A 13,736-nucleotide genomic window follows, 5' to 3' on the forward strand; every position below is an offset into this window, starting at 1 on the left:
TTCTTTCCTCTTTGTTTACTTTTTTTTTTTTGCGGTTGTGGGGCTTGAACTCTGAGCCTGGGTTCTGTTCCTTCAACTCTTTAGCTCAAGGCTAGTGCTCTATCACTTGAGCCACAGCGCCACTTCTGATTCCGATTTTCTGGTGGTTAATTGGAGATAAGAGTCTCATGGACTTTCCTGCCCAGGCTAGCTTTGAACCATGATCCTCAGATCTCAGCCTTCTTTTTTTTTTTTTTTTTTTTTGCTGGTCATGGGGCCTGAATTCTGGGCCTGGATGCTGTCCCTCAGCCCTTTAGCTTAAGGCTAGTGCTCTACCACTTGAGCCATAGCACCACTTCTGGCTTTTTCTGCTTATGTGGTGCTGAGGAATCGAACCTAGGGCTTGCTGCATGCAAGGCAAGCACTCTACCACTGAGCCACCTTCCCAGCCCTTCTCTGCCTTCTGGGTAGCTAGGATTACAGGCATGAGCCCCTGGCACCTGGCTTCTGTTTACTATTTAAATGTACCCCAGTTCATTCATCCACTCATCTAATGATAGGCATTTGAGTTGTTTTCAATTTTGAGCTCTTATGAATAATATTGCACAAGTGTTCTTGTGCATATCTAACAGAGAGATAGGCACTCATTTTTAATACCCAAGAATGGAATTGATGAGTCAGAATCCAAGTCTCCTTTGTAAGCATACATTCTATATTCCTACTTAGAGTGTCATAAAAATGAGCATGCAGCCTGGCACCAGTGGCTTACCCTCCTAGTTTTTCTGGAGGATGAGATCTGAGAATCATGGTTTAAAGCCAGCCTGAGCAGAAAGTGTGAGATTATCTCTAAATGGAGCTATATATGACTCAAGTGGTAGTATGCCAGCCTTGAGCAAAAATATTTCAGGGCATCACCCAAGCCCTGAGTTCAATTCCTAGTACCAGCATACATACCAAAAAGAATTAAAAAAGAAAAGTGAGATTATATTAACTTTTTTTTTTTGGTCAGTCATGGGGCTTGAACTCTGGGCCTGGGCACTGTCCCTCAGCTCTTCAGCTCAAGGCTAGTGCTCTACCACTCTTCCAGTTTTCTGGTGGTTTAATGGAGATAAGAGTCTCATGGACTATCTTGCCTGGGCTGGCTTTGAACCGTGATCCTCAGATCTCAGCCTCCTTAGTAGCTAGGATTATAGGTGTGAGCCACCAGCACCTGGCTGCATTAACTTTTTTTTTGTCAGTTGTGGGGCTTAAACTCTGGGCGAGCATTCTACCACTTGAGTCACAGTGCTACTTCTGTTTTTCTGGCAGTTTATTAGAGACCCTAATGGACTTTCCTGCTGGGGCTATGTTTGAACTGCAGTCCTCAGATCTCATCCTCCTGAGTGGCTAGGATTACAGACGTGAATCATCAGCGCCCAGCTGTGTTAACTTTTATGTGTTACCTATCCCAAGAGCTTCAGGTGCAGAAACTAGCTGAATGTTAAGAAACTCATACAGGGCTGGGAAGGTGGCTCAGTGGTAGAGTGCTTGCCTTGCATGCATGAGGCCCTGGGTTCAATTCCTCAGCACCACATAAGCAGAAAAAGCTGGAAGTGGCGCTGTAGCTCAAGTGGTAGAGCTCTAGCGTTGAGCTGAAAAGCTGAGGGACAGTACCCAGGCCCAGTTCAGGCCCCACAACTGGCAAAAAAAGAGAAGCTTATACATTCCAGATCACAGACTGGGACTTCCCCTGATTTCTCAATTGCTTTTAATGAAAATCCTTGTGTTTGACTTTATAGCAACTACTTAAAACGTAATGTTTTAAGTATTTTTGGTTAACTGTTAATGAGCACAGTTAATTTGAAAAACCAGAGTTTTGAAGCATTTAGTTACTTATTTTGGTCAGATGTGGGGCTCTGAGCTCTGTTTGAGAGCTCTTTTGCTTGAGGTGCTCTACCACTTTGAGCCACAGCAACACTTTTGGTTTTGTGGTGGTTAACTGGGAATAAAGAGTCTCACGGACTCTCCTGCCAGGGCTGTCTTTGAACCATGATCTTCATAATCTCAGCTTCCTGAGTAGCTAGGATTATAGGCATGAGCCACCGGTGACTGGCTTTATTCTTTTTTTTTTCTGGTTCTAGAGCTGAATTCAGGGCTAGGCACTGTCCATGAGCCTCTCTGTGCTCAAGGCTAGCACTCTACCACTTGAGCCACAGTACTATGTCCCACTTTTTCTTAGTAGTCTGTTGGAGATAAGACACCCATGAACTTTTTGGCTGGAACTTTCTGCCTAGGTTGGCTTCAAATAGTGAATTCTTAGATCTCAGCCTACTGATTAGCTAGTATTACAGGTGTGAGCCACCAGCACCCAGCTAAACCCTAATCTTGAATAAGCCATGGTGCCATAAAATGTATACAACATTTACAGTGAATTACAAGATTCCAGAAGGTATCATTCAGTCACAAAAATGTCCACAAAAAGTATTGCAAAGCAGGTTTAAGTTTGGTAGTGCATTTTTTTTTTGTTGGTCATGGGGGCCGAACTCTGGGCCTGCGTGCTGTCCCTCAGTTCTTCAGCTCAAGGCTAGCACCCTACCACTTGAGCCACAGCACCACTTCCAGTTTTTTTCTGCTTATGTGGTGCTGAGGAATTGAACCCAGGGCTTCATGCATGTGAGGCAAGCACTGTACCAATGAGCCAACTTCCCAGGCCCATGCATTTTGGTTTTATCTATTTATTTTTGCCTGCTGCTTAAACATTTTTGTTTTGTTTTGTTTTGTTTTGTTTTTTGTTGTTGTTGTTGGTCATGGGTCTGAACTCTGGGCCTAAGTTCTGTCCTTTAGCTCTTCAGCTCAAGGCTAGTGCTCTACCTCTTGAGCCATAGAGCCACTTCGGTTTTCTAGTGGTTTATTGGAAATAAGAGTCTCATTGACTTTTCTGCCTAGTCTGGCTTCGAACCATGATCCTCAGATCTCAGCCTCCTGAGTAGCTAGGATTATAGGTATGACCCACCAGTGCCTGGCTTTAAACTTTTTTAAGAAATAATTTTATTGGGTGAACAAATGTAGCAATGATTCTCACTAGATACTATATTGAAAATGAACTATACAACTTTTGGGTGGAGATGGGAGGGAAACACTGGAAGAGAGCAAGGGAATAGGGTGACATTGTCCAAAAAGAAATGTACTCATTACCTGACTTATATGTCTGTAATCCCTCTGTATATCACCTTTATAATAACAGTAAGAAATAAAAAATAATTTTAGGGGCTGGGAAGGTGGCTCAGTAGTAGAGTGCTTGCCTTGCATGCATGAGGCCCTGGGTTCGATTCCTCAGCACCACATAAGCAGAAAAAGCCGGAAATGGCGCTGTGGCTCAGGTGGTAGTGCACTAGCCTTGAGCTGAAGAGCTGAGGGACAGTGCCCAGGTCCAGAGTTCAGGCCACATGACCGACAAAAAGAATTATTAGCAATTTGTACAAAATGGTTACAGTTCCATAAGTCAGGTAATGGACAGTGTCATCCCTTCCTTCACTTTCCCCCAGTTTTTCCCTCCCTTCCCTGCATAGTTGCATAGTTCATTCTGTTTCTTTCTCTTTTTTTTGAGTGTGGCCTAGGCTGATTTCACACTCATGATTCTCCTCCTGTCAGTCTCTTGAGTTCTGGGCTTACAATTGTGTATTACCTCACTCAGATTGCTGTATGCTATTTTAAACTATTTTATTAAGTTGTATTAATGAAAATATTTGATTCAACCATGCTCATTTTTTGTCCAATTTTCTTCTCAGATGATACTATCTTCCAGAATCCTATGGTACAGGAAGCTATAAGAATGGGATTCAGTTTTAAGGATATTAAGAAAATAATGGAGGAAAAAATTCAGACATCTGGGAGCAACTATATATCACTTGAAATTCTGGTTGCAGATCTAGTGAATGCTCAGAAAGATAATACACAAGATGAATCAAGTCAGACGTCATTGCAGAAAGGTATGCATGGCTTTTTTTATGCCAGTCTGGGGCTTGAACTTAGGGCCTGGGCTCTGTTTCTGATCCTATCTGTGCACAAGGCTAGCACTCTACCATTTGAGCCACAGCACTATTTCCAGCTTTTTCTGAGTACTTTTCATTGGAGATCAGAGTCTCCCAGACTTCCTGCCTGGGCTGGCTTCAAACCTCAGATCTCAGCCTCCTGAGTAGCTAGGATTATAGATGTGAGCCATCAGTGCCCAGCTGTGTGGCTGTTTTTTGTTTTTTGTTTTTTTGAACTATGTACTAGGATTAAGATTTGAACTCAGAATCTTGTGCTTGTCAGGCACATTACCACCTCACCCAAACCCTATGTCTGCTGCTTTAATATCATTTCTGTGCTCATTAATTTCCCTCCTCTCACTTCTCTCTCTTTTTTGTGTGCCTATCCTGAGGCTTGAACTCAGAGATGACAGGTGTGAGTCACCAGTACCCAGCTCACTTATCCCTTAATATAAACATTTTTTAACCTTTAATAATGAAGCATTTCAAACATACAAAAAGAAAAGAGAAGACTATAATAAGCCCTCAGCTTCAATAATTTTCAATACTTTTCCAATCTTTTTATCTACCCCTCAATCTTTTTTTTTTTTTTTTTGGCTACAGTACTTTTTAACACCAGACTTCCCCTATATAATTATCTATAAATATTTCTTTTTTTGGGGGGGGGTCCAGTCGTGGGGCCTGAACTCTGGGCCTGGACGCTGTCCCTCAGCTCTTCAGCTCAAGGCCAACGCTCTACCACTTGAGCCACAGCACCACTTCCGGCTTTTTTCTTTTTGCTTATGTGGTGCTGAGGAATCGAACCCAGGGCCTCATGCATGCAAGGCAGACACTCTACCACTGAGCCACCTTCCCAGCCCTAAAGATTTTTAATAGTGTATTGTTATTAAGGTGTTGTCAGGTAATGAGTACATTTTTTGGATAATGTCAGACTAAAGATCCTTCTAAATATACACTTAATACTGTGTGTTATTCTGCTTAGGCTACTATAATGAATCACTAGGTGACTTAAACAAAAGACATCTGATTCTTCCAGTATAGAGAAGTTCAAAATCAAGGTGCAATGTTCCCAATGAAGGCCTTGAAGATGGCTGCCTTTTTATTGTGTCCTCACAATGAGAACACAAGCAGTTGGGGGTCCATAAATGCTCTGGTCTTCCTTCCTCTACTTACAAGGACACTAATTCCATCATAAGTTCTCACCCTCATGACCTCATCTAAACCTAATTATAGTCACATGTTCCTTAACAATGGGGACATAGCTTAAGAAACATGTTGTTAGGCACTTTCATTATTGTGTGAACATCATAGCATGTAATTGCCCAAACCCAGATGGTATAGGCTAGTCACTTGATGTAGCCTTTGAAGCAATCAAGAGACTTGGTAAACACAAGATGTATGATATGAGGCTACTGCTGGCATGGCATAGCATAATGTTTTAGTATGACTTTTTTGTGCTGGTACTGGGGTTTGAACTCAAACCTGGGTACTGTCTTTTAGCTATTTACTCAAGATTAGTGCTCTAGGGGCTGGGAATGTGGCTTAGTGGTAGAGTGCTTGCCTAGCATGCATGAAGCCCTGGGTTGGATTCCTTAGTACCACATACACAGAGAAAGCTGGAAGTGGTGCTGTGGCTTAAGTGGTAGAGTGCTAGCCTTGAGCAAAAAAAAGCAGCTCAGAACAGTGCCCAGGCTGAGTTCAAGCCCCAGGACTAGCCAAAAAAAAAAATTAGTGCTCTACCACTTGAGCTTCACTTCCAACTTTTTGGTAGCTAGTTGGAGGAAGAGTCACACAGACTTTTTTTGCCCAGGCTAGCTTTGAGCTCTGATCTTCAGTTATCAGTCTCCTGGATAGCTAGAACTATAGGCATGAACCATTGGCATTTGACACATACTAATTTTTTACCGTCCTGCATGGATCTGCTCTAACAGTAAATTGTATAATATCAGCTTATGTCAGAAGAATAATATACATGGGGCTGTATTGTGGCATAGTGGTAGAGTGCTTGCCTAGCATGCATGAAGTCCTGGGTTTGATTCCTCAGTACTACATAAACAGAAAGAACTTGAAGTGTTGCTGTGGGTCATGTGTTAGAGTGCTAGTCCTGAGCAAAAGAAACTCAGGGCGCAGGGTCAGTGCCCAAGCCCTAAATTCAAGCCCCAGGACTGGGAAAAAAAAGAAGACTCTATATAATACTTTTAATGATCATATGCCAGGAAATTTCTGATCTAGAAATAGGCCTTGTAGAATGAATGTAGGACCCAGTTACCACCTTTAAAGATGGCATGAAGTAGTTGGCTAAGGTAAATTATTAGTCTGGGGAAAAGCTGTACCTAGAGTATCACCATCTCAAGTAAATAGCTTTACTAGAAAAAGGGTAATGATATCCATGTGTGTTAGCCCTGATAGTTCTTATTGCTTGATTGATTGCTGGTCCTGGGGCTTGAACTTTGGGCCTGGTTGCTGTCCCTGAGCTTTAGTGCTCAAGGCTGGTGCTCCACTTCAGCTTTTTGGTGGTTAATTGGACATGAGAGTCTGATGGACTTTCCTACCCAGGTGGCCATTGAACTACAGTCCTCAGATCTCAGCCTCCTGAGTAGCTAGGGTTACAGGTATGAGCCACCAGTGCCTGGCCATACCTGACAGTTTTTATGATGTCAGATAGAAACCTCAGGTTGTGCAGGAGTGCTGAAGATCATTCTGGTGGTTGGGAGCAGTATTCAGTTTTATTTGTCTCAGTATTTTTTTAACTGTGACAAAATGCACATAACATATAATTAACCAGTTTCAGGCTGAGGATGTGTATAGCTCAATGGTAGAGTAATTGCCCAGCATGCATCAGAACCTGCGTTCAATCCCAGCCTACAGAAAGGAGGAAAAATCGATTTGTCATTTTAACAGAGGTTTTTTGTTTTTGTTTTTGCCAGTTCTGGGGCTTGAACTCAGGGCCTGGGTACTGTCCATGAACTTCTTAAGAAGCTCAACGCTAGCACTCTACCACATGAGCCACAGTGCCACTTCTGGCTTTTTCTGTTTCAGTAGTACTGAGGAATCAAACCCAGGGCTTCATGCATGCTAGGCAAACATTCTATCACTAAACCACATTCCCAGCCCATTTTAACTGTTTTAAGTAAATAGTTTGATAGTGCTAAATACATTTACACTATTGTGCAAACAATCTTCATAACTTTTGAGGAGGGAAGAGGGGCTTGGTGTTGGGGATCAAACACAGGGCCTCATGTGTGCCAGTACAACTTGAGCTACTTCCCCAGGAGAGCCTATAGCTTTTATTGTGCACAAAGTTGATTTTAAGAAGAAAATTAATTCTTTTGTCCAATCCCTCTCTAGAGAAACCTCTGGTGCACAAATGTGGCCTTATCTGTCTTCAATTTAAAACCTATCACCAGGGCCCGTAGGATGAGGGACAAACTAGCTTACCAAATCTTTCCATAGCCTCCTTTTATGCTATTTCCTTTACAAATTCTTACCTGTACACTTGTAGGCTATGTTCTGTTGGCTAGAAATTGATCCTTCACTTCCCCTGCCCTCCATGATCTTCCCCTTCTGGTTAATTTCTACTCCTCTTTTAGGATCCAGTTTAGGTATAATTTTCTCCAGTAGGCCTTTTATGTGTGCATACGTGCACACAAGTGCACACACACCCTTCCTGTGTTCTTCATAACACACTGTAATTACCTTTATCATTATAGCGTATTGTAATTTCCTGATTACTTACGTTTGTGACTTGTGTATGAACTACTGAGGGTCTGAAGTTCATATGTTTGTTAATTGTATCCGTAATGCCTCTAACTTAGTTAAGTGTTTCAGTATTTGTTAAGCAAAATGAAACAACGTTTCGGGGCTGGGAAAGTGGCTCAGTGGTAGAGTAGTATTGCCTTGCATGCATGAAGCCCTGGGTTCAATTCCTCAGAACCACATAAGCAAAAAGAAAAAAGCCGGAAGTGGCACTATGGCTCAAGTGGTAGAGCGTCAGTCTTGAGCTGAAGAGCTGAGGGACAGCACCCAGGCCCAGAGTTCAGGCCCCACAACTGGACCCCCCAAAAAAATTTTAAAAAAAGAGCTATCACAATAAAGGAGCTCCATAGTTGAACAATAGAAATGCATCGTACTATTTCAAGATGGATATATACCATATTGTATTATACTGAATGTGATGTCAGTGATTCCCAAATGCAGTGTATTTTTAACCTAGAAATATAAAGTTTAGTGAATAAGGCCCAGGAATATGTTACTTAAAGTGGCACAGCTCAATGGTAGAATACTCACTTAGCATACAAAGGGCCCTGAGTTCTATCCCCAACACTGACAAGGGAGGAAAAACATGAGGAGATGGAGGGAGGGAAAAGAGAGGGGAAGGAAGGGAGAGGAGAGAGTTCAAGTCATTCTATTTGAGGTCAAATTTGGAAAGTATGAGTATACAGTGATTACAAAGACAGTCAAGATACATAGCACACTTGGAATAGTGCCTAGCACATAGTATTTATACTGTTGCTGTTGACTGCTGCTGCTTCAATTTTAATTATATATGACCAGGAAGCACATTTTTGTGGCATAATTGTTACCATTTCACAAAACCTATTTTGGAAAAGGCTAAATTATACAAGCATTTCTGTGTTACCTATATATTGATGACACTCTTTTTCTCACCCTGACGTCTTTTATTTTTGGTCTGTCATGAGGCTTGAACTCAGAGCCTGGGCACTTTTCTGATGGTTAATTGGCAAAAAGAGTCTGCCTGTCCTGCTTAGGCTGGCTTTGAACTCTGGTCCTCAGATCTCAGCCTCCTGAGTAGCTAGGATTACAGCTGGGAGCCACCAGTGTCTGGCATGCCCTGACTTCTTCTAAACTTAAATTTGATTGTCCAGTTCTCTACTAGAAATTTTTGTATGGGTTTCCTGCATAAATACCTCAAAATGCCTGAGAATCCCAAATTCCTATATTTCCATTTACTTCCACAACCCTCACATTCAAATGCCAAATCTTAATTGTCCCATTGCAGAAGTGTCCCTCAAATCCATGTCTTACTGGAATTAGTCATGTCCTTTCCATATGCTCCTTCTTTTAACTAATCCTTTCTTCTGTGTGGCAAATTGCTCCCATGTTTAAATGTCACTCCTCCACTCTCCTCCTCCCTTCTCCCATGATACCTTCTCTAACAAGCCTGAACAGAAGAACTTGTTCATCTTGTCCTAGAGCAATTTATATGTAACTTTATTAGAGCACTTATCACTTTGTACTTTGTGCTTACCTCTATAACCTCATCTCATATCCTCCACCACTAGTATGCTAGCTATTTAAGAACACAGGATATGTGTGAGTCATCTCCCATCTCCCAGCACTTGAGTGTCAGGCACACAGTAGGGGTTCAGTAATGTCTCAGTGAATTGAAATAATTAAGAAAGTCTAAAATGAGTATATTTCTTTTCTCTTTGTGCAGAAATTAGTACTGAAGAGCAGCTAAGGCGCCTGCAAGAAGAAAAACTTTGCAAAATCTGTATGGATAGAAACATTGCTGTAGTTTTTATTCCTTGTGGACATCTGGTCACTTGTAAACAATGTGCTGAAGCAGTGGACAAATGTCCCATGTGCTACACAGTCATTACTTTCAAGCAAAAAATTTTTATGTCTTAACCTAGCACCACAATAGGCATGTTATGTTCTTCTTAAGACCCTGATTGAATATGTGATGTGAATGAACATTAAGTAATCAGTATTGAATTCAATTTGCATTTGCTACCAAGTGAAAACAAATGTAAATACCATTATTTTAATTGGCAGTCTAAGCATTGAATATCTGGATTTTCAGGTTATTTAACTGTATCATATATCCAGTTATTTTTTATTTTTATTCAATTGAAGCCCTACATTAAGAAGCAACTTATTATAGTTGATCACAGTGTGTATTTGTAGCACACTGGCTTAGTTTCTATGAATAAGTGAATTGATCATTTGAATTTTTCGTTCATTTCAGAGAAGTTTAACAAGTGGAGCGTTCTGTGTGAATGTTGAGATTAGTGCTAATCTCCTCAATCACATAAGTTGTTCTGTGTGAAAATGGAATGAACTATTCCACATGTAGAAAGACAGACATTATCTTTAGATGTTTGTCTTTATGTTTTAGGATAACATTTTCTTTTAAAATTATAATCATGTGTGTAAACAACTTGGGAGCAGTACTGTGGCTTGAACTCAGTGCTTTGTGTTTAACAGCAGGCATTCGACCTCTTGAATCATGCCTTTAGCCCTTTTGCTTTAGTTGTTATTTGTTTTTTGTTTTTGAGATCTGTCTGGGCCACCTTGGACCACAATCTTCCTATTTATACTTTCAGCTGTAGCTGGGATGGTGGGCACATATTACCATGCCCAGCTTTTTCTGTTGAGATGGAATCACACAAACTTTTTGGTACAACTGGAGCTATGGTCCTCCCCATCTCTGCCTTCAATGTAGCTAGAATACAGGTGTGAGCCACTGGCACCCAACCTGTGTAAATATTTTTCTTTTTTAAGATTCTACCACATCTAAAAGGATGTTTAATGATTGACTACCACTTAGACAACATATACTAACATGGAAAGATATAAATGCAATGGCAAAATAATATGTATAGTATGAGCCAAATCAAGGTGTCTGTGTATTTTGTATATAGAACAAAATATTTGGAAAGATTATATACTAAACTCTTAAATGTGATTTTTCTTCTTGGGGGGAGGGGAAGGGTTGGGTCCTAGGGGCTTACAGGAGTCCTTCACTTCCTTTTTAGTTTGTTTGAATTTTTGTAAGTGTGTATTGCTTTTGTAATCAGAATTTTTAGGAAGTATTTTACTGATTTAAAGGCTTAGGCATGTTCAAACGCCTGCAAAACTACTTATGGCTCAGTTTTAGTTTTTCATAATTCAGGAAGTCAGAGCACTTAACCTTTTTGGTGCCAATGTGAAATTCAAATATTTCTGTTTTCCCTGCTTTGTGGGTGAAAACTATTTCTGAGTGGTAGTTTTCTAACAGGTAGACCATGTCTTCTTATCTTTTTTCAAAATAAATATTCTGATTTTGTAAGATGAAATATAAAATATGTCTCAGATCTTCCAATTAATTAGTAAGGATTCATCCTTAATCCTTGCTAGTTTAAGCCTGCCTAAGTCACTTTACTAAAATATCTTTGTTAATCCAGTATTTTAAACATTTGTCTGCTTATGTAGGTAAAGTAGAAGCATGTATGAATCCTGCTTGTAGTTACAGTGACAGCTTTCCTAGTTGAAATTGTTGTATCCTAAAGTTTTGTGTGAATTTTTACTGTTAGTATGGTTAAGATGTATATATGGAGAACAAGGTGTTGTCTTCACTTACATGTTTTTTTTTGTTTGCTTAAGTAGTAATAGTTGTAGATGCTTGTTAAAAATTACCCTCTCACGATCCTTAAAACCTCTTGGAAATTATAAAATATTGACAAGGGAAGAATAGTTGTTTATGTATTTTAAGAACTTGAGTCAGGCACTGCTGGTTTAGGCCTATAATCCTAGATACTCAGGAGGCTGAGATTTGAGGATTACAGTTCAAAACCAGCCTGGGCAGAAAGGTCTGTGAGATTCATGCCCAGTTAACTAATAAAAAGCCAGAAGTAGAGCTGTAGCTCAAGTGGTAGACAACTAGTCGAGAAAAAAAAAAAGAATTAGTAAGAGTCAGTATGGATAAAATTGGAACATCCCAAATTGACTTAAAATGATTCTTGTGCCAGGCACTGATGGTTCATGCCTCTAATCCTAGCTACTCAGGAGGCTGAGATTTGAAGATCTTGCCAGTCCAGGCAAGAAAGTCCATGAGACTCATCTCCAATAAACTACTCAGAAAAAAGCCCGAAGTGGTGCTGGGACTCAAATTATATAGCGCCAGCCTTGAACACAAAGAGGATGAGGGACAGTGCCCAGACCCTGAGTTCAAGCCCCAGAACCAGCAAAAAAAAAAAAAAAAAGAGATTCTTGTGGAAAATATATTATAAAGATGAGTGGCATTCTGCTACAAAGAATAGTTTGAGAGCGAAACTATTAGAAATTATATTTTTGTTGTATTTGCTAAGAGAAAAAGTATTGTTAGTATTGTTATGTTCTGTGGACTACTACATTAAGTGATATTCATGGTAAATTCATTTACAGCATTGCAGATTTAAACAGAATTAAGTAATGACATCCTGGTTTTCTGTTTCTTTGTTGTTTTTTTTTCTGTGTATATGTAAACCTCAGATTTGTGTGTGTGTGTGCATATATGCATGTACAAAAACTTCAGTTCTCCATTGCACTGTTTTCTGTTTAAGTCTAGTTATATAATCATTAAGTTAAATGAAATCTGTATAGATTAAGCTTTAAACTTAAATTTACATTCAAAGCATTCTTACAGGGAAAAAGTGTTAAAATTTTAAAAATATGTTTTCCAGAACACTTCAGCTCCAAGTCACATAGGTAATCCAACGTACTTGTTAGTCAGGAACTCAAAGACTAAATTGTAATACAGGCGTTTCATGTTGGGGAGCTTCAGTTCATTAAACTCTTCTTTTAAAACTTGTGTGTTGAGTTAAGCAAGACCTTTTTTTTTTTCTTTGTCTCCATGAGTTGTGAAATTTAATGCATGAAGCTGATGTGGCTAACAAGTTTATTTTAAGAATGGTTTAGAAATGCTGTTGCTTCAGGTTCTTAAAATCACTCAGCACTCCAGCTTCTAATCAAAAATTTACAGACCTACCGGATTTTGTCTTTTTTCTTACTACAAAAAAAGCACTGGAATTTTTCCACATAATTTTGCAAAAATTGACCAATTGCAAGGTCAAAGTGTAACAGGATCCAAATCCCTACCCACTGTAGTTCTTATCTACCTGTCCACATTCTTTTTCGGTATGGAGGTCACTTTAGAATTTTTGAAGTCACCACCATTATTTTACTATATTTAGGCCTGTGAAGATTAAAACTATTTTGTATTAAATAGTTATCTTTATTTGTAGTAATTTAGTGTGCTGATAAAAAGTTTTTTCTTCTGACAAAATTAGTATAGCCTTTATAAAGTAAATCCAGGCTTATTAATTCATGACTATTACTTTTACCTTTGAGATTTGGTTTTCCCACCTGCCTTTAAGGAGGTAGGGTGAGTATAGTATGTAATGTGATTGTATTATATTTTGTTTAATTATTATATTTAAATTTTGGTATTGCTTTTTTGTTTCTATTTTAGTGCATAAGATTTGTATATTGAACTTTGAAAGTACCACCTCAGCATTGGTTGCCTATATTGTCTTCATTAGACCCAAGTCATTGTTTTGTTTATGATTAGCCAGGTGTTGAGTGAGGAAAGCAATGGGAGGAGTTGAGAGAAATGCCCTTGCCATTAGAGAAATGAGGAAATGGGAAAGTTTGACAGATGTAGTTCTTTTTAATCAAATAAGTTCTTCATTTGTGAAATGAAAATAATGACTGTCTTCCAAGGTTTTGATATAACCCCCTTATGCCTCCTACCCTTAGAAATTGGGGTTAAAACTTAGAAAAGGTTCTTACATGATAACTTTGTTACAATTACTGATCTTGATTATGTAAATTACAATAAATAAATTGGTCAGAAGTCAAAAATATTTTCATTCTTTTTATAAAGATTTAAATTTATCCTTATTAAATCCAGTTGAGCTTTCCTAATAGAAACTATTGATTTATTTCCACCTTTGTAATAAGCATTTCAATTTGACTCATCCA

At 39.3% G+C, this 13,736-nt stretch overlaps 1 protein-coding gene across 3 annotated transcripts in view; it reads left to right on the forward strand.

The window, feature by feature from the left end:
- The window catches only part of LOC122109926 (X-linked inhibitor of apoptosis), a 43,349-nt gene extending 31,992 nt beyond the window's left edge, over window positions 1-11,357 (forward strand). For all 3 annotated transcript variants that reach the window (XM_042682390.1, XM_042682392.1, XM_042682391.1), the window contains exons 6-7: window positions 3,747-3,947; window positions 9,448-11,357. In XM_042682390.1, coding sequence (XP_042538324.1) covers window positions 3,747-3,947; window positions 9,448-9,641 — 395 coding nt within the window. In that variant the 3' untranslated portion in view covers window positions 9,642-11,357. The remainder of the gene's footprint in view (window positions 1-3,746; window positions 3,948-9,447) is intronic.
- The last annotated feature ends 2,379 nt before the right edge of the window (window positions 11,358-13,736 follow it).

This window comes from Dipodomys spectabilis, unplaced genomic scaffold, assembly GCF_019054845.1.
Source record: "Dipodomys spectabilis isolate Male_0828 unplaced genomic scaffold, ASM1905484v1 ptg000071l, whole genome shotgun sequence".
Lineage (NCBI taxonomy): Eukaryota > Metazoa > Chordata > Mammalia > Rodentia > Heteromyidae > Dipodomys > Dipodomys spectabilis.